This window comes from Trematomus bernacchii, unplaced genomic scaffold, assembly GCF_902827165.1.
Source record: "Trematomus bernacchii unplaced genomic scaffold, fTreBer1.1, whole genome shotgun sequence".
Lineage (NCBI taxonomy): Eukaryota > Metazoa > Chordata > Actinopteri > Perciformes > Nototheniidae > Trematomus > Trematomus bernacchii.
In genome coordinates, this window is record NW_022987640.1 from 42,168 (window position 1) to 66,864 (window position 24,697).

At 37.7% G+C, this 24,697-nt stretch overlaps 2 protein-coding genes across 2 annotated transcripts in view; both read left to right on the forward strand.

Annotated features, from left to right (window-relative positions):
• Positions 1-5,600: 5,600 nt before the first annotated feature.
• Positions 5,601-21,289, forward strand: vamp5 (vesicle-associated membrane protein 5). The gene is made up of 3 exons (XM_034133243.1): positions 5,601-5,871; positions 13,749-13,889; positions 18,872-21,289. The coding sequence occupies exons 1-3, from the start codon at positions 5,869-5,871 to the stop codon at positions 19,010-19,012; spliced, it is 285 nt and encodes a 94-aa protein (XP_033989134.1). The 5' UTR covers positions 5,601-5,868; the 3' UTR covers positions 19,013-21,289.
• Positions 21,290-24,246: 2,957 nt separating this feature from the next.
• gcn1 (GCN1 activator of EIF2AK4) overlaps positions 24,247-24,697 on the forward strand; it is a 62,098-nt gene continuing 61,647 nt past the window's right edge. The window contains 1 exon segment of the mRNA XM_034133244.1: positions 24,247-24,264. Within this exon segment, the coding sequence (XP_033989135.1) occupies positions 24,247-24,264 (18 nt within the window).

Here is a 24,697-nt window from a genome sequence, read left to right on the forward strand (position 1 = left end):
CAGCAGGAGAGGACTCTTTAAAGTAGAGACACTACATACTGATATACACCTGAACATCAGCAGGAGAGGACTCTTTAAAGTAGAGACACTACATACTGATATACACCTGAACATCAGCAGGAGAGGACTCTTTAAAGTAGAGACACTACATACTGATATACACCTGAACATCAGCAGGAGAGAACTCTTTAAAGTAGAGAAAACACTGACAGCTGACAGGGTGAGCAGGATGTTGAATAAAGTAAAAAGTAACAGGAAATAAAGTAGAAGAACCTCCAAATGTGACTTCAATTCTCCACCTCACCAAACCTCTCTTTACTCAGAGCTGTTAGTCAGCAAGTTGTGACTGAAATGTTCAAATGTTCCCCCATGACAGAAGCCCCGATGAGTTTAGGAACAACATCCTCTCACACAAACACAAACAATAACAAAATGAAGAGAGCCAGTGAACAGGCTGCTGGGAAATCAGCACGGCTGTGGTCATGTGACGCGAGTTTACAGACAAGGAGCTCATTATAGTCTTTGTGTTCGCCACCGTTTCACTGAAAAAGCCTTCTGTTGCTCCAAAGATCTCACAGCCTGCTCAATACTCCATACTGAATACTAAATACTGAATACTCCATAATGAATAGTCCATACTATAACCCAGATATGTGAGCGTCATAGAGGCCCCCACTGCTTTTTGGAAGTACAATTAGTTAAAAATGTCCTGAAAAAGACTGTGTCCAAAGAGACGTTTTATCACTTAAACTAAAAGGCCTACAAGAAATATGTTATTGTTCATTAAAATAATAATATAATCAGCATACTGTCAACCAGAGGTGGGAAGTAACTAAGTAAACTGTACAATGTTGAGGTACTTGTACTTTACTTGAGTATTTACATGTTATGCTACGTTGTACTTTTACTCCACTACAAGGGCTTTTCCCTTAATCTCCTGGTTTAGTATGTCATTTATGTTTTTGCTGTAATTGTATTTATTTTTTACTTTGACTTTTTTGTTAATTATTATAAATTAAATGTTACATTTTATTTTTTATTTTATTATTTATTGATTGTATTTTTATTATTTATCTTATATAATTCTTTGTGTTCATATTTAGAAATTATATTTCTATCAATTATTTTAAATTGTATTTTTTTTATGTATTAATTAATTAATTAAATCTATTTATTTTAGTCTTTTTAATATAGCATCATTCTTAAAATACCACCAATATCATATATAATTTATATTTAAATAAACTAATACATATGCTCAGGGAATTTCCTTTATCCCATGATTTTGTTAATCCTATTATTATTATTATAGAAATTGTTTTAATGTATTTTTATCATCCCATTTGTTTCAATTAACTATTTATTAATTAATTAGATTTTTTAATGTATTTATTTATTATTATTATTTTTATGAAGCTCAGCGCAAGTTCAACCAGGAAAACCTTCTTTACTCATTCATTTACTATGTCCATGTTACTACTCTCTCTCCTCTCAATAAGTGATCGGGGGCGTCACTCCCCAGCTTAACCAATCACTTCGCTCTATTCTCACAAGCCTATCACAGCTGTCATTTCAGGTGACTCGACGCAACCCTCCTCCACCCCTTTTCACCTCCTGTCCCTCTGAATCCAGGGTCAAGCTAAGCCTCATGTGGTTTTTAGGTTGAACAGTTTAAAATGAACGCACTTCCTGTTTCTGATATTTCTTTACTTTCCTCATTTTCAGCTTCACATCCTCTTTCTGATTATCCATAGTTCAGTCTGTTAAAATATAGTAGTTGTATTTTGGTAGTTTCTTATTCTTTTGTGCTTTTTGGTCACTTCCTGTTCAGCTTAATGTAAGATTAACCTGAGTTAATTGAAGGTGAGTCTGTCTTATCATTACATTTTTTGTTTTCTTGGGGTTTATTTAATTCACAATTAATTTCTTATTTTTGTGGTTAAATCTTTCGTGTAACGTCAGAGGTCCAACTCGGTGTCGTGTAGCCATGCCCGCATCTCTGGTCCTAAGTCGAAGAGGCTGGCTTCCGAGGGTGGTCTATATAAAGGGCAGGTGGTGATTATGTGTTCGGCAGTCTGTTCAGGGTCACCGCACTCGCATGCAGCGCTGTCTGCCAGGCCCCACTTCTTCATTGATGTTTTGAAGCGACCGACCCCAGTTTGTAGACGGTTTAGTGTGGTCCATTCCCGGCGTGGTAGGTCGTCTCCTCCTATGGCGCCATCTCCTGGGTCCCAGAAGTAGCGATGGATGTGGGAGGGCCCGGCTATCTCCCACTCCTGCTTCCAAGCAGCCGCCAACCATGCATCTCTGGAGAGGTCCTCAGGTGGAATTGAGCATCTCTTGTGCTGCCTTGTTGTAGAGGAGGCGGGACTTGAGCCTACTTAGAGGCGCTGCAGTCGTTATCGTGTTATGCAGGATGTGCCAGTCATGCAATGTTTTGTCATTAATCCACTTCATGAAACTTCGGGTATTTTTACCTTTTTACTAAATTCAAATTGGTTTTAGGGAGATTGTTGAAATGACTCTAATTCCTGTTTTGCATTCATATTTTCAAAATAAAGTTAGTTTTATTGTTGTAATCATCAAGTCTCTGGTACTTTTTGTCAAAATGTGGAAAAGTAACCTGAGTTCAATGCAGGTGAGTTAATTAAATTGTATTTGTCTTATTATTTAAAAAAAACGTGTTGCTATTTTCTTTAAATTCACCCTTTTATTGTGCAATTCTGTTTAGTTTTTAGGCAACACAAATAATGTTTCTAATGAAATTTGGGGGATTTTTACCTTTTACACATTCGTTTTTAGGAAGAATATCTAAAATTACCCCACTTCCTGTTTTTGATATTATTCACTTTCGAACCTGTGTGACCTTGTTTCAGCTTCACGTCCGTAACGTAAGAAAGGAAACTGTACTCCCTTAAAGTGACATAACAAAATCAGATGAAATGGTGGATTACTAGCCGGATTACAGCGTTATTAAAAACCTGAAAAGAGCATTTAGTGTTTGTTGTAAAGGATCAGATGTTATCTCTTCTCTGTAAGCTGTTAATAATGATAATACTTTCAGTGTCAATCTATACTGCCTGAATCTGCTTTATGGTTTTCACTTTCTTTGCTTCATTTGTTCTGTTTTTAATTCAGCAGCTGAACCTATATGTTCATAAAATAATCAAAATAGTGTGTGTGAGTTTAACTGTGTGTGTTAAACTAAAACGGAGCATTTTCTGTCAGCTCAGATTTGATTTCTGCTTTTTTAAACCGTAGTATGTGCTCATGAGTTTCACTGTTGGAGTATTACTGACTGAATATGCTTCATGAAAGGCAGCTTTTCCTTTAAATACTATCATTTTTGATCCTGAATATCTTTCTTTTCTAAAGTCACATTGTCCGGTTTCTTACATTATACTGTAAGTAAAACACATCTTATTTTCTCTTGGATTTATCTGCAATGATATTGAGGTAATCTAAAAGTAACAGATGGTATCAGGTTACTAAGTACTCAGATCTTGTACCTAAGTAAAAGTAGAAGTACTCAGATCTTGGACTTTAGTAAAGGTAGAAGTACTCAGATATTGTACTTGAGTAAAGGTAGAAGTACTCAGATCTTGTACTTGAGTAAAAGTAGAAGTACTCAGAACTTGTACTTGAGTAAAAGTAGAAGTACTCAGATCTTGTACTTTAGTAAAGGTAGAAGTACTCAGATCTTGTACTTGAGTAAAAGTAGAAGTACTCAGATCTTGTACTTTAGTAAAGGTAGAAGTACTCAGATCTTGTACTTTAGTAAAGGTAGAAGTACCTCAAAATTAATAATAATAATAATTTTGATTTTTATAGCGCCTTTCAAGAAACCCAAGGACGCTTTACAATGGGAGATGAAATGAATGAAAATAAAATGTACTTAGTTACTTTACACCCCTGAGTGTAACAGATTACATTTCCTATGAATTTAAGTATCTCTTCTTCTCTGACTAATGTGTGTTCTCAGTAATAAAGGCTCTGCTGTCTGAATGAATCAAAGACTGACGGAAAGAATTCAGCTCTGATAGTGACGCAGATATCTACAATAGAGACGTGTTGTCAGGCTGTCAGCTCCTTATCATGAGTGCTCACACACGCACGCACGCACGCACGCACGCACGCACGCACGCACGCACGCACGCACGCACACACACACACATACATGACCCCTATGACGCTCACTTGTCAATTTATTCTTGCTTTTATGCAAATGCGAATAAGCACTTATTTAATATCAAAACGCTTAATTTGCATGGTCAAACATAACATTGTAATACAAAAAAGACTTGTCTTAATGTAAATCATCAACCCAGGAAGTTTTGTGGTGATATCTGTTGGTTAATGTTTTACCCCATTCAACTGTAGTGCAAAACAAAGGCACCATTGTTTAAAGGATATAAAGACATCAGAACTACAGTATAATAAATATAAAACAGCAGGATTTAAAGTACCATAAAGTGCAATAAGGTCAATATAAATATATGTTGTATTGCCTCAGACCCACTGAGTCCCTGTGGGTAGTAGATCTGAGTGGTTATTCACATCCGTTATTCATTATTATTTCACAATCCTTTTGCACTTTAAAAATGCAGGACTTTTACTTGTAATGGAGTCTTTTCAGACTGCTGTAGTACTACTAAGTACTACTAGAAGTATGTAAAGTGTTTCTGGAGTTTCTGCTGCTCTCTGTTTCCGGCTGGATTCTGGAGATAAGGGAAAGTCACTGGAGAGGTCGACATATGCTGCATTCAGGGACCCCTGGCTATTAAGACACCTGTTGAAGTAGACTAGCAGGATGAGCAGAATACTGTAAAGAATTGGAAGTAAATAAATACAATTACGTAAAATTGTATATATCATTGGTAGGGGTGGAAGGAGTACATTCATTGTATGTTATAGCAAAACTATTCACCGTTATTTTTATAATACACATCTATTTATAATAAATAAAGTTTTTTTTATTCTTTTATAAAATAAAATCGTACTATTAAAACAACTGTTTATTGGTGAAATGTAATAAATTCAAAGTATAAAGAAGTATTATATTTAAATGAAGTCTATGTGTCTCTGTGTGTTTAAACAGTATGTATCTTTACATGTGTTTTCTTTAATTTAATGTAGCTTTTACAATTTTTGTATGTAATTTTATGTTATTTTTATATATTTGTATTGTTGTGTTTTTGTCTTGAACTTTAATCAATAAATCACATTATAGCCTACTGCCTTTTCTGACGTCTTTTTTTAATACTTTATTGCAGGTATTTGCATTACAAGTTATCAGTTATCATTGCATGATTAAAAAAAAAGAATAATACATTGAAAAATGAATTCAAATAAATATATTCGTTAAAAAAAACAGCTTACAAATGAGGAAGTCCAGTAGAATTATGTAATTGTATGAAAAGTACCTAATGAATGGAAAATAAAGGGGGAAACCCGCAGTATTAGGCTCGTGCTCAACAGGTAAACAAATCACAAATATCCGGGGAAGTACAGAATATTCCGATTTAGCGTCACGGCTTTGAGTAAATAGTTAGATTTCCGGGAATACATTGAACGCATCACAGACACACAGCTCAGAGTCCAGCAGACTGAAGGACGAGACACACACACACACACACACACTCTATAGTCTGCGAAAGTGAAAGTGACAGAGCAAAGAGACAGAAAAGAGACAAAGAGAGGCAGAAAGAAGATAACAAGACAGACATCAAACGCCTCTCTGTTTCCTCTTTAGCTACAGAGCCTGTTTCTGAGTTTCTGAGTTTCTGGTTCAGAACAGACCTGAGTCTCTTTATAGTCGCATTGGATCCGGTGACAGTCAGCACAAAGACAGCAACACGCGCCACAGACATGGTGAGTCAATATCTCAACGTATATCACTTGTATGTAATAGATAACATGTGAAATAACGAGAAAGGGCACTTTATTCTAAGAACAACATCAATGTTCCCTTCACCAACCTGCGGGTGAAGTCTTTAAAAAGTGGGTACACTAGTGTGTTCCTTTTATATATGATGACTGTTTAACCAGAAAATAACAGAAATAAGGTTTAAAATATGATTTTATTGAGTTGGAAACACATGAGTTGTAAATTAGGTAGAAATACATTGAGGAGACTCTTAAATAATCACCAAAATAAAAGCATACCTTAAGAAATACAAATAAAAAGCATGACTCTTTGTATTTAAAATGTTGATATATAACGGAATGATGATTATTTATACAGAAAATAACAAAAGTAAGGTTTAAAATGCGATGTTATTGAGTTGGAAACATGTGAGTTTGATGTCAAGGTTTGGGGAGGTGGGTGGCGCAGTGGATAGAGCCTTGATGTTGGGATCAGGGGGTCACAGGTTCAAACCCCACTGCAGTCAGTATGTCGTTGTGTTCCTGGGCAAGACATTGCTCCGTGATTGCCCACAGTATTGAGTATGTAAGTCGCTTTGGATAAAAGCGTCTAACAAGTAACATGTAATGTAATGTAATGCCAGGTAGAAATACATTGAGGGAACTCTGAAATAATTACCAAAATAAAAGCATACATTTAGAAACTACAAATTAAAAGCATGATCTTCCGTATACATACCAAAACAATGAGATTTAAAATGCACAAGCGTTTTAAGTTTCATTACCAAAACAAAAGAAACCGTTAAAAAAAATGTAAAGACAACACCTTGAATATGTTAATCCTGTTATAAACAGCATGTGATTGTCATTGTAATCCAGACATACAGTATCTACATATTTTTTAATATAATTTAAATATTTTTACATTTCATTTCTCGTGATATACATTTTGTTCTACTTCAGCCTTAATTTGAATTCCAATACAAGTGTTTTTCACATTATATATTTTTAATTTCAATATTTTCTTTATTTATCTTGATATTTGTCCTTGATTTTATTTGTATACAACACCACAGCGATCCCTTATACGTGAAACCACTTCATCAGTAACTGTAACTGATTAAATGACTTTTATTTTGTAGTTTAATTACATATCTCTGTATACATCGGCCCTTTCTCATTTCTCTAATTCCCCTCCTCGACGCCCCTCCTCGACTCCTATCCTCGTGTCTTAGTCCCGCCCAAAGGAGATGCGAGCGGAGGAGTCGAGGAGGGGAACCGAGGAGAGAGGAGGGGAAGCAGCAGGCGTTTAGAGAAATGAGAACTCTTCTCCTCTGAGCGGTCATTTTAAAAAGACGTCCCTTAATGATGACAGGAGGCACAGCAGCCCTCTGTCTGATGGACAGATGTGTTCATGACCACTTATATATTTACATTGACAGTGCGGTATAATGAGACAATAACAGGCTACAGATGCGGACATATACACACACACATATTTATATAAATATATATACAATTTCAGAATCAAACAAGTATGAGAGCACTCTCATAATAACATAACACTATCAGAGACCGGATATGCCCCCCCCCCCCCTCTCCCCTCTCTGGTCGCTACAATGAGGAAATGAAATGACGGGCCAAAAGTGTTATTTACAAGAATTAAAAGTAAGCATAGGACACCAAACCAACTGAGACCTGTCTGTCCGCCGCATCTACGCACTGTACAACATGCACCTACACACTACAACACACACACTGTACCACACACACCTACACACTGTACCACACACACCTACACACACACTGTACCACACACACCTACACACTGTACCACACACACACCTACACACTGTACAACACGCACCTACAGCTCCTAAAGCATATAATCAGGCTACAGCCGTTGTGTATTTTATTATGTGAAGCACTAAATGGTTTTAGAAAAATATCGACTTTGTTTGTAGATATCTACTAAACTAAAGCAAATAAAGAGAGTAGGCCTGTTATACTGAGTGATATGATATATATTATACACTCTGCTCTGCTTTCTGCACGGACCTCACAGCTGTTCTCTCTGTAAACATCGCGTCTGATTCAAGCAGTTAATAAAATAATATCCAGGTGATGCTTGCAGAGCTGTCATTGGCTGAGATAAGTCCGGCCGTGCGTCTCGACTCTTTGAAACATCTCTGTTGCCGGAAATGCATCCGCGGAGGAGCCGTGGAGGACCGTGGAGGACCCATCAGTGTATCCTCGGTTATAGCTCCTCCAGAGAGCCTCCTCGACGCTCGATGCTCGGTCCTCGATGTGCATTTAGAGAAATGAGATGTCCTTCAACATGGCGCGCTAAAATTCATTTCCGGGTCACTACCGGAGGACCGAGGAGTCGAGGAGGGGAAATGAGAAAGGGCCATAGACTCCCAAACACTACGTTTTTGGCATTTTTGTCCGTCAACAAGAGCAATGGTTAAATCCCAATAACCTCCATACATCCTTAAATATAAATCTTCTCGATAATAGATGATTCATATGTATTTTATTAGCTTTAGAGGCAGCATTGTGTTCACAGTAATGAGCAGAGTCTAATCTGATAGGTGTGGTTTCCCCAGATAATGCCAGGTACATTAAGGCAGGAGGGAGGGAGGGAGGGAGGGAAGGAAGGAAGGAGGCGAACTGGAATGGGCAGCACTTCCTGTCTGAAGACGGCTGCATTTTAAAGTACAAATCCATTACAAAAAACCCATTGGCTTTTTGTCGATAGAACCAGGACTATGCTGCCTTCAGGGTCCAATATAGAAATAGGACATCAGTGCACCGCTCTTTAAAGAGAGCTGTGACAAAGGGATAATACTTGTACAGATTAAATGAATTTGTTCAAAGTCCTCGAGTCCTTTAGTGTTTTTAAGATCTGATATAATAAGATCAAATAAACCACAAATAGATTTTTATCAGCAACATCAATAATAAGGGGGATCGGACAGGTACGAATTCATTAAAGGATAATAACAATACGATTTAAAAATGTAAGTAACCCTAGAAATGTACAAAAATGGATAGTTATGGATATGTTAAATATGTCAATTTAGAAGTGGCAGTCCAAAGTGGGGTCACTATGGTGCAAGACTTAAATAAAATAGCAACTGCAGCCTTTTTAAAAACAGATAAACACCTTATTTTTCCACGTCTTCTTGCTATTCTTAGCCGACAGTGAACTTGTGTTTGCAGCAACAGGAAGTGAAATCTGTGAGATATGAAATGGAGGCGCAGAGGGCGAGCTTGTTTTCGTTCTATCTGTCGGTTTCCTGTCGCTGCCGCCTTCCTCTCGGGGTCGGAGGTGAAGGAGAAACCTTTCAGGATGCAAAAAGCTTTAAAGTCTCTCTGAATATCCTGCCAGCCTCTTATCATCCTGTGGTTCTACTCCCGGCAGAACAAACACAAGGTGTTACTCACAATCTGGATAAACCTGCTCCGTGTTATCATTTTCATTTCTCTTTAGAATCTGAATCAGGTTTTTTTGTTGACACGTACGAGGAAAACAAAAAAAAAAACAGATAGATAACTATTTTATAATAACATTAAAACAACATTGTGTGCATTAATGTAATGCATAGAGTCTGCGTTGTGGCTAAAGTTTTTACTGTCCCTTTATGAGCTTCTTGGGGTGCGGAAAGCGCTTCTTGTCTGTTTCTTTGAATCTAAACGTCATCAAAATTGTAATTTGGACTAGTGTAATATCTAAGTCGCAATATTTAATACATTTTATATATTTAAAGCAACATATGTGTGAAAAAGCTGCAATAATGAATACAAATAATCTTAAACAAAGGCTCAGATTACTGCTTAATGTAAGGGGTCGCTGGTATTGACAAATAGGGCTGCATCATTTGGAGAAAAGATTATTCTATTATGCAAAATCCACTTCTTCATGTCTCTTCTACATCAACATGTGTCCCCTCTTCTTCATGTCTCTTCTACATCAACATGTGTCCCCTCTTCTTCATGTCTCTTCTACATCAACATGTGTCCCCTCTTCTTCATGTCTCTTCTACATCAACATGTGTCCCCTCTTCTTCATGTCTCTTCTACATCAACATGTGTCCCCTCTTCTTCATGTCTCTTCTACATCAACATGTGTCCCCTCTTTCTTCATGTCTCTTCTACATCAACATGTGTCCCCTCTTCTTCATGTCTCTTCTACATCAACATGTGTACCCTCTTCTTCATGTCTCTTCTACATCAACATGTGTCCCCTCTTCTTCATGTCTCTTCTACATCAACATGTGTCCCCTCTTCTTCATGTCTCTTCTACATCAACATGTGTCCCCTCTTCCTCATGTCTCTTCTACATCAACATGTGTCCCCTCTTCTTCATGTCTCTTCTACATCAACATGTGTCCCCTCTTCTTCATGTCTCTTCTACATCAACATGTGTCCCCTCTTCTTCATGTCTCTTCTACATCAACATGTGTCCCCTCTTCTTCATGTCTCTTCTACATCAACATGTGTCCCCTCTTCTTCATGTCTCTTCTACATCAACATGTGTCCCCTCTTCTTCATGTCTCTTCTACATCAACATGTGTCCCCTCTTCTTCATGTCTCTTCTACATCAACATGTGTCCCCTCTTCTTCATGTCTCTTCTACATCAACATGTGTCCCCTCTTCTTCATGTCTCTTCTACATCAACATGTGTCCCCTCTTCTTCATGTCTCTTCTACATCAACATGTGTCCCCTCTTCTTCATGTCTCTTCTACATCAACATGTGTCCCCTCTTCTTCATGTCTCTTCTACATCAACATGTGTCCCCTCTTCTTCATGTCTCTTCTACATCAACATGTGTCCCCTCTTCTTCATGTCTCTTCTTCATCAACATGTGTCCCCTCTTCATGTCTCTTCTACATCAACATGTGTCCCCTCTTCTTCATGTCTCTTCTACATCAACATGTGTCCCCTCTTCTTCATGTCTCTTCTACATCAACATGTGTCCCCTCTTCTTCATGTCTCTTCTTCATCAACATGTGTCCCCTCTTCTTCATGTCTCTTCTACATCAACATGTGTCCCCTCTTCTTCATGTCTCTTCTACATCAACATGTGTCCCCTCTTCTTCATGTCTCTTCTACATCAACATGTGTCCCCTCTTCTTCATGTCTCTTCTTCATCAACATGTGTCCCCTCTTCTTCATGTCTCTTCTACATCAACATGTGTCCCCTCTTCTTCATGTCTCTTCTTCATCAACATGTGTCCCCTCTTCATGTCTCTTCTACATCAACATGTGTCCCCTCTTCTTCATGTCTCTTCTACATCAACATGTGTCCCCTCTTCTTCATGTCTCTTCTACATCAACATGTGTCCCCTCTTCTTCATGTCTCTTCTTCATCAACATGTGTCCCCTCTTCTTCATGTCTCTTCTACATCAACATGTGTCCCCTCTGTGGAAAGAGACTCTGAAAGTTTCAGGAACAAAGATTCTCTCTCTTTTTGTCCTGATCCATTTCTATAAAAACCTGTCTGAAAATGAGCTGATCAGATTTTGGCCACTTTATGATGTCATAATGATGTTTTGTCTTGTGTAACCATTAGCCAATCAGCAACCAAGGTAACCCCCCCCCCCCCTTATCACCTGAATCTCCTCCGAGAGCACCATTGTGTTCTTTGTAACCAAATATCTCTCAGAGGGGCGTGGGGAGGGGCTCCTTATTTTCATCTAAAGGAACAGACAGAGAATCAGCTCTTTTGAAACAGGGCTGAAACAGAGGGGATTATGGGTAATGCTGCAATGATCTGCTTGGTGTTTCAGCCAATCAGAGACATGCTCTGTATATATCTGAGACCTGTGATATATTGATGAAAAACAGTATAATAGGGGACCTTTAAAGAATCAGAATCCAGTTTAGTGCCAGGTACGTTTACACATACAAGGAATTTGCTTTGGTATCTGGTGGTGCGAACATAAACAATCTAAACAAATAAGTTGCACTGTAGGTAATACAAATAAATATCCAAGGATAATACAAAATAAGTATTTTTAAGAAACAATTTAGCATTAAAAAGGGATGCTAAAGACCAGTATTAACACCACATGTAAATGTAACTATACAAATAGCCTTTTCACATCAGATATAAAACCAGAAATATCAGAAAACGCAGTTATCCCAGTTTATATTATTTGGAAAGATACTCTATGAAGTAGATGGAGATTAAGTATGTATATCTATATATTATATTATATATATATTATATTATATATCCATGGAGGACCTTTACTCCCAGCGGCTCAGGAAGAAAACACTACGGATTATCAAAGACCCCCATCACCCCAGCCTCAAACTGTTCTTTCTGTTGCCGTCTGGCAGACGTTACCGCAGCATCCTGGCAAGGACAAGAAGATTCGGAGACAGTTGCTTCCCGCGGGCAGTGAGACTGTTAAAAAATTGAACTGCTGAAACAACTTCAAAAACATTCATCTGCTACTCAGTATTATGTATCTAATATCTAATATATATCATTCCAATAACTTGTATATAGACTCGTACTGCACTATTCCACATCATCACTTTAATTTATAACTATTTTTCTTTTGTATTGCTCTTGCTATCTGTATTATTATGTTGCATTGTTGGAGAAGCCTGTGACATAAGATTTTCAACAACATAATTACTCTGTAGCTATGTCAGTTTGACAATAAAGAACCTTGAACCTTGAACCTTGAACCTATGTTGCAAGAGCTGCACATGGAAAGAAAGCTTTAAAATCTGTCAAATAATTGCATTTCTTATTACATTATTGAAAGGGTTACCTATTACATTTCATAAATAACCTTCTCAACACTGTTTTAAAATCCTTATTTCTTTTCCAAATGAATGCACTGTTGCTTTAATCTGCTCAGACACATGTCGCAGCAGGAGGAAATGCTCCGTCTGTGTTTATACAACATCCACTCTGATAGCACCAAGCAGCAACAAGTCTGCACAACTACAGGCAACGTTTCACTTCTTTTGCAAAACTGTGTTCACAAAGAAACATGAAGAAATGCCAGATTTAATCCAAAATATAACCTCCACAACTGATGCATTAATAAGAACAAAGAACACTTTAACCTGTAGCAATGAGAGTACAGTATACTAACTCACAAGAGAGAGACATGAAAACAGAAACGTGTTGGAGATCACAGCAGCAGGGCCAACATATCCTGGCTTAGAGAAACAAATATGGAGTGTTATCTTTCTTTGGACTCTTTCTGGGGTCAATGCCCTCGTCTTTTTAATTCCCATGACCCCAGACTTCACAAAAACTCCTCCAGTGCGACAGGAACAATAAACAAACATTTCACTGGCTGAGTATAACTCTCTTTGACTAGTACACTGGCCTCGATGCAGAATAGTGGTGGCATTGTGCAGAAAAATAACTTCTCCAGAGCTCAGTACGACTCAAATATTGTCCCTGTGTCTGATTTGGGGTAAAAAGGCTCTAAAAGTTGCTAGAATTCAGCCCCTCGTTGTGCTTCAACCTACAAGTATGACATTTGGAAGGTATATGAAGCATGGTGAGACGCAAAGAAAAGCCTCTTGGCGCCATATCTTAAACCCAACAGGAAGTCAGCTATTTTGGATTTCACACGCAACTATGAGAGATTTAATTTGTGAATATTAGACGTGATTTTGTTGTGTTGTCTTTTCTGAAGCGTCACTAGTTTCACTGTGTAACCGTGTGTGTGTGTGTGTGTGTGTGTGTGTGTGTGTGTGTGTGTGTGTGTGTGTGTGTGTGTGTGTGTGTGTGTGTGTGTGTGTGTGTGTGTGTGTGTGTGTGTGTGTGTGTGTGTGTGTGTGTGTGTGTGTGTGTGTGTGTGTGTGTGTGTGTGTGTGTGTGTGTGTGTGTGTGGCAGAACGGGAATAGCCACCTGCAGAGGGTCCAGGACGATGCGGACGAGGTGAAGGTCATCATGATGGAGAACATGAACAAGGTCGACGAGAGGTCGGATAAACTGGGAGACCTGGAGACCCGAGCTGAGGATCTTCATGCAAAGGTGAGGAGAACATTTTAAAGAGTCCTCTCCTGCTGATGTTCAGGTGTATATCAGTATGTAGTGTCTCTACTTTAAAGAGTCCTCTCCTGCTGATGTTCAGGTGTATATCAGTATGTAGTGTCTCTACTTTAAAGAGTCCTCTCCTGCTGATGTTCAGGTGTATATCAGTATGTAGTGTCTCTACTTTAAAGAGTCCTCTCCTGCTGATGTTCAGGTGTATATCAGTATGTAGTGTCTCTACTTTAAAGAGTCCTCTCCTGCTGATGTTCAGGTGTATATCAGTATGTAGTGTCTCTACTTTAAAGAGTCCTCTCCTGCTGATGCTCAGGTGTATATCAGTATGTAGTGTCTCTACTTTAAAGAGTCCTCTCCTGCTGATGCTCAGGTGTATATCAGTATGTAGTGTCTCTACTTTAAAGTGGACCTATCATGCTATATTTGAATAATATAGTGTAGGACCATACCTATATAAGGCATATTTATACTTTTTTTTTTCAAAATACCAAACAGATCATGCATTTTAGCCATGCCTCATTTCGCTCAATTTGCACTTTTTTACCCCTGTTTTTGCAAGGGTTGATTCTGTGAGAACAGCACCATCTACTGGCCTGGCATATGTACTACAGCGTCTCCAGCGCTTTAGAACGGCAATGCCGTGGCTGTCTCCTCCTGATTGGTGGAGTTGGCCCAATAGCCGTAGCGCCACCATCCTGACGTCAGGACAGTGTTCAAATCTGGATCAGTTTTTATCAGATCCGTTGCAGCCCCTTTTTTAGAGATTTGGGTATGGAGGAAAATAGAGAGGGTTGTGTTTTCTGACACTTGGTGAGTTCCCTGGAACACCGGGGACATATATTCATGTAGAAAAGACGTACAAAAGTGCATTTTGCATGATAGGTCCCCTTTAAAGAGTCCTCTCCTGCTGATGTTCAGGTGTATATCAGCATGTAGTGTCTCTACTTTAAAGAGTCCTCTCCTGCTGATGTTCAGGTGTATATCAGTATGTAGTGTCTCTACTTTAAAGAGTCCTCTCCTGCTGATGTTCAGGTGTATATCAGTATGTAGTGTCTCTACTTTAAAGAGTCCTCTCCTGCTGATGTTCAGGTGTATATCAGTATGTAGTGTCTCTACTTTAAAGAGTCCTCTCCTGCTGATGTTCAGGTGTATATCAGTATGTAGTGTCTCTACTTTAAAGAGTCCTCTCCTGCTGATGTTCAGGTGTATATCAGTATGTAGTGTCTCTACTTTAAAGAGTCCTCTCCTGCTGATGTTCAGGTGTATATCAGTATGTAGTGTCTCTACTTTAAAGAGTCCTCTCCTGCTGATGTTCAGTTATATATCAGTATGTATGTATATATATACAGGAGCCAACGTAATGATATTTAGAGTAAAAGCTGTAGTTGAGTTGAAGTATAAAGTAGCATAGCTTGGAGTAAAGTGCAAGTACTTTTTAATTTGACTTATGTACTGTACTCTAGTAAATGTACAGTTTATGATAAAACATGTTTTTGCCAGTAGTGTCTCGCCTTAAAACATGGTAAAGTTACACATAACTCTCCAAATGTGTTAGATTAAAGATATGTATTCAGTATACATCCCTACAGGTAAATATGGTAACATATAGTGTTTCTGTGTGAAACTACTTCCACACGGGTTAACAGGAGGAAATGTCATATTGATGTCTATAAATACTCCTGAGGTGGAGCTGGAGAGGAAAACAAATGTACAATTTACATCCTGATTGTGTTTTATGGTGCTATGTTTAGAAAGGTATTTCCTATTGTTTCCTAAGATGAGTGAAGCTGGTGTGCCAGCGTCCGTCCGGGGTCAGCGGGGGGGTCGCATCGTTCCCACTGAAACAGCTAACATGCAGAAAAACTGACAAGTCCTGTTAGTCTAGGTGTAATGATAGAAATGTATAGTATGTGCAGAGATGGCAAAAGTACACACATCCTTTACTCAAGTAGAAGTACAGCTACTCGTGTTTAAAAAATACTCTGGTGAAAGTAGAAGTACTGACTAAACTTCTTTACTCAAGTAAAAGTAAAGAGGGCTTTGAAATGTACTTCAGTAAAAAGTACCCATAACTAGCAGCTGTTTTAAAGAGTACCTGACCTCCCTTTATATTAATAGAACAATAATGTCATTGTTAGCTAATGAATGTTTCCATGCTGAACAACGGCAACATGACAACGTTTTCATTGGTCCCTCTTCTTTAGAGAAGACCAGGAAATGATGGATACACGGATCGTGTTCAAATCAATAGGCACGCAATGACTCTAAATAATAATGATCACGCCACCAAACACACATTCAGACTAAAGGAACCAGCCTGTTTGGGAAATGTGAGAAGTAGAAAGTACAGGTATTTGGGTTCAAAATGTAAGAAGTAGAAAGTACAGGTATTTGTGTTCAACATGTAAGAAGTAGAAAGTACAGGTATTTGTGTTCAACATGTAAGAAGTAGAAAGTACAGGTATTTGGGTTCAAAATGTAAGAAGTAGAAAGTACAGGTATTTGTGTTCAACATGTAAGAAGTAGAAAGTACAGGTATTTGTGTTCAACATGTAAGAAGTAGAAAGTACAGGTATTTGTGTTCAACATGTAAGAAGTAGAAAGTACAGGTATTTGTGTTCAACATGTAAGAAGTAGAAAGTACAGGTATTTGTGTTCAACATGTAAGAAGTAGAAAGTACAGGTATTTGTGTTCAACATGTAAGAAGTAGAAAGTACAGGTATTTGTGTTCAACATGTAAGAAGTAGAAAGTACAGGTATTTGTGTTCAACATGTAAGAAGTAGAAAGTACAGGTATTTGTGTTCAACATGTAAGAAGTAGAAAGTACAGGTATTTGGGTTCAACATGTAAGAAGTAGAAAGTACAGGTATTTGTGTTCAACATGTAAGAAGTAGAAAGTACAGGTATTTGTGTTCAACATGTAAGAAGTAGAAAGTACAGGTATTTGTGTTCAGCATGTAAGAAGTAGAAAGTACAGGTATTTGTGTTCAACATGTAAGAAGTAGAAAGTACAGGTATTTGGGTTCAACATGTAAGAAGTCAAAGTAAAAAGTCGTCAGAAAAATAAGTAGTGGAGTAAAGTACTTATACCAGAAAAATGTACTTAACTAAGTAACAAAGGTATTAGCCTAAGTTTCATTAATTAGCATTAATGGCCTATGACGACAATAGTTAAAATATGGCTTTGCATATTTGGGCATTGGGTATTTCTTTGTGGTTTTGGGGGTTATAAGATAAGATGTACTTTATTAAACCCAATTTGGGAAATAGTTTTCGTTGCAGCAGCATAAAAAGACAAGGCATTGTACATTAGAGAAATTAAAAGACTAGAAATAAACAATCCAAAATGTAAACATCCCAAAATAGAAATAGAAATAAACCAGCAATAGAGAGTAAGAAAAAATACAGATGACACTAAAGATAAAAAAATCTCTTAAAGGTAGGGTAGGTAAGTTTGAGAAACCGGCTCGAGATCGCTAGAATTTGAAAGTACACAACCGGAGAAAATCTGCCACTTCCTTACAGAGCCCCTCCTCCAACACACACGAACGCGCACATGACCAATGAGGGCACGAGATAAGTTTGTGCACAGATGGAAGGCTGACAGGCAGGTAGGCCATCCAGTTATTTTAGCTGGGCCGGCTCAGATGATTGGTCGTGCTTTTTACAGTACTACTGCTTCCACAGATGATATTTTTTTATGGATTTTTTGTCAAAGCACTTCAGATATTCATTGCTATCGGGATGTTAAGAGCATTCCATGGAATATAACAAAAAGTGTATCTCGAGCCGGTTTCTCAAACTTACCTACCCCACCTTTAACTGTCTGACAAATAAAAACATTTTAGGAGGGCCAAAACAGTTATTTTTGAGGATTGACAAATCCATTACTGACATTTTCAATCATGGCAGTTTTAAGCAGAAAGTGGCCATATTTGCCAATAAATAAGCAATCTATCTAATCCAAATGATCCAGCGTCCACTAAAACTTCCAAATTGAACCAAAAATAATCAAAATCAGCCCACAGAGAGCACAATATGACTTTAGATTGATGCAAAAACATGGAAAATCCAACATGAGGTTATAGTTTTGTGGCAAAAAAGTGGTGTGCAAATGTGGCGTCTTCTTCTGGTGTTTTGTTTACAATTGATTTGTGATATGTCCGTCTCATGCAGATTTTCACCTGCCTTCACTGTGTTATGTTTAAAGTGTGAAATCTTTTATAATGTGATGAATGCTCCACAGTGTGATGTAACAGCGTTGTGGGAACCATGTGACCTGCTTGACCCCATCGTAGTCATGTGATCTGTTGGTAGTACAGACATATTGGCCGAGAAAATTACAACATATATTTTCTGGATTTGATATGTTTTCTTTGTTGGCTTTGGAGGTTTTACAAGAGTTAGTATTTCAGCTTTTGGTTCACACAGACCTTTAAAGCACATCTTATATCCGTTGCTGTAACACTGTACATGTCCCTGCTGTGGGACGTAAAGGGTTTCTACTTCTGATTTTAATTATTTTTTTAACATTTATTAGAACAAGTTCCTTGACAGTGAGTCTCACACAACATGGTACAGATACAATATCATACTGTTATATACAAATATCGATATATAATATAATCAAAAAGTACAATATACAATAGTAATTATCAACAAAGCTTAAGAAATATAAAAAAATGTAGATGCTTACAATATATTCACTTTGCCAAATACCTTACAACAGGTGACCATTTCTCTAAATACTCTTCCATCTTGAGTTGTAGTTTCGCTGTTACATTTTCCATACAGTTTACAAGTCTTTGTGTCCATTGGTCCAAAGTAGTGAGGTTCAAGCCAGTTTATAGCAATCATTTTATTAATAGCAAAGCTCTGAGCATATACGTCTTGTCTTTTCCTAGTTCTGATTTTAATAACACAACATGGGTAATGTAACCGGTTCTTTGTGTGTTTTCTCCCCAGGCTAAACAATTTGAGAAGAAAACCGACAAGGTGATGCAACAGAAGCACGGTGAGAACAAGAAGATGCGCTACGTGTTCATCGGCATCGGAGTGGTGGCCGCCATCGTTATTATCGGACTCATAGTTTTCGCCGCAGTTTGATAACCTGCAAGAAGAAAAAGCTTTTCTGCTGATAAAAGGGATCAGGACTAAGATATGAACTCCGGGGGAGTTCCGTCTGTGGGGGACGTCTCTCCTGCAGGGCTTAGTGTGGAATATTTCTGTGTCTTTAAGATATATTTATGGGATAGTCTATCCCACTCTTCAATTCAGTTGATATGGTACCATTCATTGCTTTGCTGCTTTTTAAAATAACTTCTCAAACATCGAGTCTCTGTCAGGCCCACAAATCCTAAAATAACATCTTAATAAGGACTTGCTTTCTCAAGCTGTAGTCTGGATATGGATGGGCGATATCTGTATTATAAAGATATGGTGATATAAGTCACATTTGGATATGGTTATGTGAGGTATAATGTACAGTGGTTATTAATGAAAACAGACCTTATAGGGAATTGGAACCGTGGTGCATTCAGGGACATCACGGCCATATTTGTAGGAAATTGTTTATAGCAACAGCAGCAGCCATCAATATATATTGCATTATTACATTACATGTCACTTGTTAGTCGCTTTTATCCAAAGCGACTAACATACTCAATACTGTGGACAATTCCCGCAGGAGCAATTTGGGGTTAAGTGTCTCAGGGACACAACGACATGCTGACTGCAGTGGGGTTTGAACCTTTGCTCCCATGATCCCAACACCAACGCACAACCCACTGCACCACACGCCTCCGTATATATCAGCGTTTCCCGGTCATCTGTCAGCCGTTTAACATCCGAAATGAATAAAATATGCGCGAAATATCAATGTCCTGACAAAGAGAAGCTCTAGTTAGAAACAGAGGAACGTTAATACAAAAAAAGTTAATTAAAAACATCTGAACTTAAGTGGAGAACGGACCGATCACTGGTCAACTCGTCGCTCGTCTGATAGTTGAATTTGTTGTATGCGTATAACAAAATAAAGAACCTGGAACCTTGATTTAATTTAATAATATCACAAGATTTGATTTTCTCCATATCGTTAGAGTTCAATTTATGCTTTTCATTTGTTTTCTGTTTAATGTAGTTTAATTTCAAAGTGCATGCATCAAAGTGGACTTCATTTAAAGATGTATTTGCGATCTTCTGTGCATAAAATCCCCTTCAATGATCCAGGATGTCTCTTTACACAGAGGGGTTCAGGCAGGGGTCTCAAACTCAAGGCCCGGGGGCCAAATCCGGCCCGCGACTTCATTTTATGTGGCCCCGCAAGAGCTTTCAAAGAATATAATACGTTTATTATACGGTTACATGCCACTTTACAGAAGCAGGTTGTCCATAAACTACATGTCCCACAATGCATCTCGTTTTGTGACATGTGCACTGAAGAGACTTGCAATTATTTGCCCTGGACTTCTGCTTTCAGACGTAGTTAATTACTAAGTTATTATCCTATCCGATAATAATCCAATTCAGAGGCAATAATGTAATATAATATATTATTTTATATATATACAACCGGCCCTTTGAGTGCAACCTTTATGCGAATGTGGCCCGCAATGAAATTGAGTTTGACACCCCTGGGTTAAAGGGTTTTACAGCCATTATCAGAAGTCTCCCATACAAGGAATTTGCTTTGGTGTTTCGGTGCATATCATAAACACAGTCAAATGTATTCAAATGAAAAGAAATCGAGCAAAAATTTGCAAAAAACATAAATATATAAAAATGTAAGTACAGTAAAATATGAAACAATACTGTAAAAAATGCAGAGTATACGTTAATGAACAATGGAAGAGCTATGCCGTTGTATAATTGGTAGTATCGTGCAGAAACGTGCAACATAAAACATACAAAAAGCATATAAATTATGTTATTTAAAAAGCCAAAAACGGCAGAGACGGATCCGTTCCTTCTCCTCACATTTATCTCAAACTACTTTTTTAAATGTCACTATTTCTGTGGGATTTATTTAGCATATTCTGTATGTGCACTTTGTCCAAGATTTCAAGAAAACAAACTTTAAATCCGTCCTCTTCCTCTCATGTTCACCTGTGTCTTCTCAACAAGTGGATGCAGCCAATAATCCTGCATCCTTGCAATCTGGTCGTGAATTACTCCCCAAACATAATTAGGGCTGATATATCTTTTGCTGTTTTTGTTGTACATTGTGCCATCTGTGAGTGAATACAGAGGAGAGTGAAGGAACAGATTTTAAACTGGGTAAATAGAGTGTATGCAGCTGTAGATAACTCGCATTGGAAAACATGAACTGATGTATTGTAACGTAGATTTTTTTTCTCTGATTCATTAAAATGTGTTTAAAGGAAACCAAAGACTCAATTTTTTGGAGTGAAATTGGATGGTGTTTTAGTCAAATGACCACTTTAAATCAAAACTAGTAATAGTCCAAAAGGTTATTTTGAACTAGAGCTGCAACAATTTGTCAATAGACTGAAAAAATTATCAACTTTTTTGCTTTTCGATTCATAATTTTAGTAATTCTTCATGCAAAAATGGCCCAAATTGTTGTTTTCAGCCTCTCAAATGTGGAGATTCTCTAATTTTCTCAGTTTTGACAAAACAAGACTTTTAAAGACATGACCTTGGAATTTGAGAAACTGGGAAGGCAATTTCACTTTTTTCCAGAGAAAATGGCAGCCTCAGATTGATTAATAATGTAAATAATTATAGTAAGTAGTAATAGTAAGTTGCAGCCTACTTTGTGAGAAAATGTGAGTCTGAGTGGGAACAAATGCAGTGTCTGTTGTAAATGCAGTTAATGTGAGGATTACCAGTGCCTCCTGCTGGTCAATGGTTTCACTTTGGATATTGTTTGGTTGGTATGGTTTATTGCGCAATGAGTTTAAACAGTTGACTTTATTTGATCAGTTATGACTCAACCTTTTTCCTGGTTTTGTTTTTGTTGAAACACTTCTATTGACTTTAGTTTTACTGGAGTAAAAGATCATATATATTATTCTGAAATGGACCAATCTGCACAATGACTACTTTTACTTTTGGTACTTTAACTATATTTTGATGATAATACTTTTCTACTTTTACTTGAGGAACATTTTGAATGCAGTACTTTTACTGTGACAGAGTATTCCTACAGTACACTCTGGTACTTCTACTTTGACTAAAGTACAAGATCTGAGTACTTCTACTTTTACTCAAGTACAAGATCTGAGTACTTCTACTTTTACACAAGAACAAGATCTTAAACATTTTGCTGGATTTATTTGTGAATATTTACAGCGTTGCTGCCCATAGTGATAGCCCTATAGTTTAAATCTACTACCCAAACATATACATATGGACATGGGTTACTATTTATAAAAAAAGTGCAAATGTATTTAGGAACCTATCCATATGAAGATATTTTAAGTGGGGGTGGACCTCAAATCCTCTAGGGGGGTCCGGGGGCATGCTCCCCCGATAAGATATTTGTTTAAATTTTGGAGTTAAATGCATCAATCTGGTGCATTTTGAGGGGAAAATAAAGAGACTAGATCTTATTGCGGTGATAACTATTTAGATAAATAAGTCAATTGCAAGATGACAAATAGATGAATGTTTATGGAGGCACTTTACAGAGCTCAGGGGCCTCATTTATAACGCCTTGCGTAGGATTGACGTGAGAAGGTTGCTTACGTAATACAAAGCAAAAAAATAGGTACAGAAATGTTCCGACATTTTCCGATTCACAAAACATTGCGTACCGGCGAGGGAAGTGCGTACCGGCACTTCCTACGCCTGTTTCCCTTTATAAATCACAATCGACTCGAAATGCGGCGCAGCTTTTGCAGGCTTCACGTAACGCCCATATTTACCTATAAATAGTCAAAGAAACGCCCATTCATTCATTCATTCATTTTGACTGACTGCATGAAGAAGATCGCAGGAAATGACGACAGAACAGCTAAAAAAGACATCTCACACCGTGTCATTTTGGTTATTGTGGGGAGGTCGAGATAAATCATATTGTTTGGTGGATGCAGTTTGAACCAGAGTAGCACCATGGAGGTCGGATCGTCACCAAAATAAATATATAAGTGGTCCGAAAAAAGTTAATGACAAAAAAAATACACATAACCTTCCTCAGGCAGTGTGTTTGTCCCGGGGACAGGAGACACCCCCTTGATGAGAAACTGTAAGAAATGATCGGGGAATCCCTCCGGAGTGGAGTCATGACGACTGGATCTGAATTATTTTTGTTGTATTTGGTGGTTTGTGTTCCAGCTGTCGATCAGCAACTATATATCCACCAGTTAAATGAAATACAACTAATGTGTTGTGTTATATTAGCTGTACAATTTACCACATATGGTGTTCTTAGTTTCCATACCTCCTGTGTTTTACGAGCGACTTATCAAGTCTTGGCAAACGGCATAAAACACGATTAAACGTGATAGTATATAAAACCATGCTCGTATCTACAACCTATAGAAATGCAAAACGGCGTCAGTTTAGACGTAATTCTGTCCTCCTGCTTACCGCATCATTTATGAGAAAACATTTCATAACATTAACACAACATATTCGAGGTGGTTTTAAATAACATATCCGTATTTATTTATTTCTCCAAGTTATGTTTTTGTGTGCACTGAGGAGTCTCAAACAGGCGTTTGTTTAATCATTTTAAGGTTGGCTTTAATCAATGTTTGAAAATGAATTCTTCATATATGATAAATGAGAGGTAACATTTTATTTATTTCCACATATTTCTCTCCATTCTTCCTTCTGCCAACGGTGTCGCAGTTTCTCGTCTCTCCCGTTGTTGTGCTTAGTGCGTACGCATGGGTTAGAGTTTGCGTGGAGGACAGCACATTTTCCCGTCAAGTTAGTATTTTATAAATCGCAAACATTGCGTAGAAACTGGCGTACGCCATTTTTTGAGCGTATATCCCTTTATAAATGAGGCCCCTGGTGTTTAGCAGTCTTATGGCCTGTGGAATAAAGATCTGAGTACTTCTACTTTTACTCAAGTACCAGATCTAAGTACTTCTACTTTTACTCAAGTACCAGATCTAAGTACTTCTCCCATCTCTGCTTTTGGTTTCGATTTTATTTTTTTATTGACAAAAATATTTCAGACATGTAACTCCACATAAACGATTTAAATACACGAATAAAGCAATACATACTTATACTATTGTTATTTAAAGCATATACAATAGGGATAAATACATAAGTATCAAATAACAATTCGAAAAAATCACGTACGTAGCTTTTGTGACCCGGAAGTGACATCAGCAAGTTCTTCCTGCAGCAAGACCGGCAAGATGGCGGCGGACACGCAGGTTTGTGAGGCTGGTTTTTAAAACATTTTCCGCTTTCATTCATGAATTCAAGAATGCTACAAAAACCCAATCAAGTATATGTTTACTTCCGATTTATAAACACACTGCTGTGTTTCGCGATTTAAAGACGGTGTTCAATAAAAGCTGATAGCAGGCTGTTAGCTGGATGCTAACGTGCTGTGACGTCACCATGCTAACGGTAGCATTGAGATTAGGTTTTAATTTCATGATTTATTGTTTTGTAATCTATATCTTCTGGTGTTTTAACTTAATGTCCTTAATGTAAACTGTTTGAATTAACCTAAATTAAGCAGACTAGCATCTCGTGTGATGATACACTAAGCCACGCCTTCTATAAGGAGTTTAATGATAAAGAGTGGGTTCTTTAAATCTATTGTAGTTAGTTAGCATGTTGACAAAGTTTAAACACATG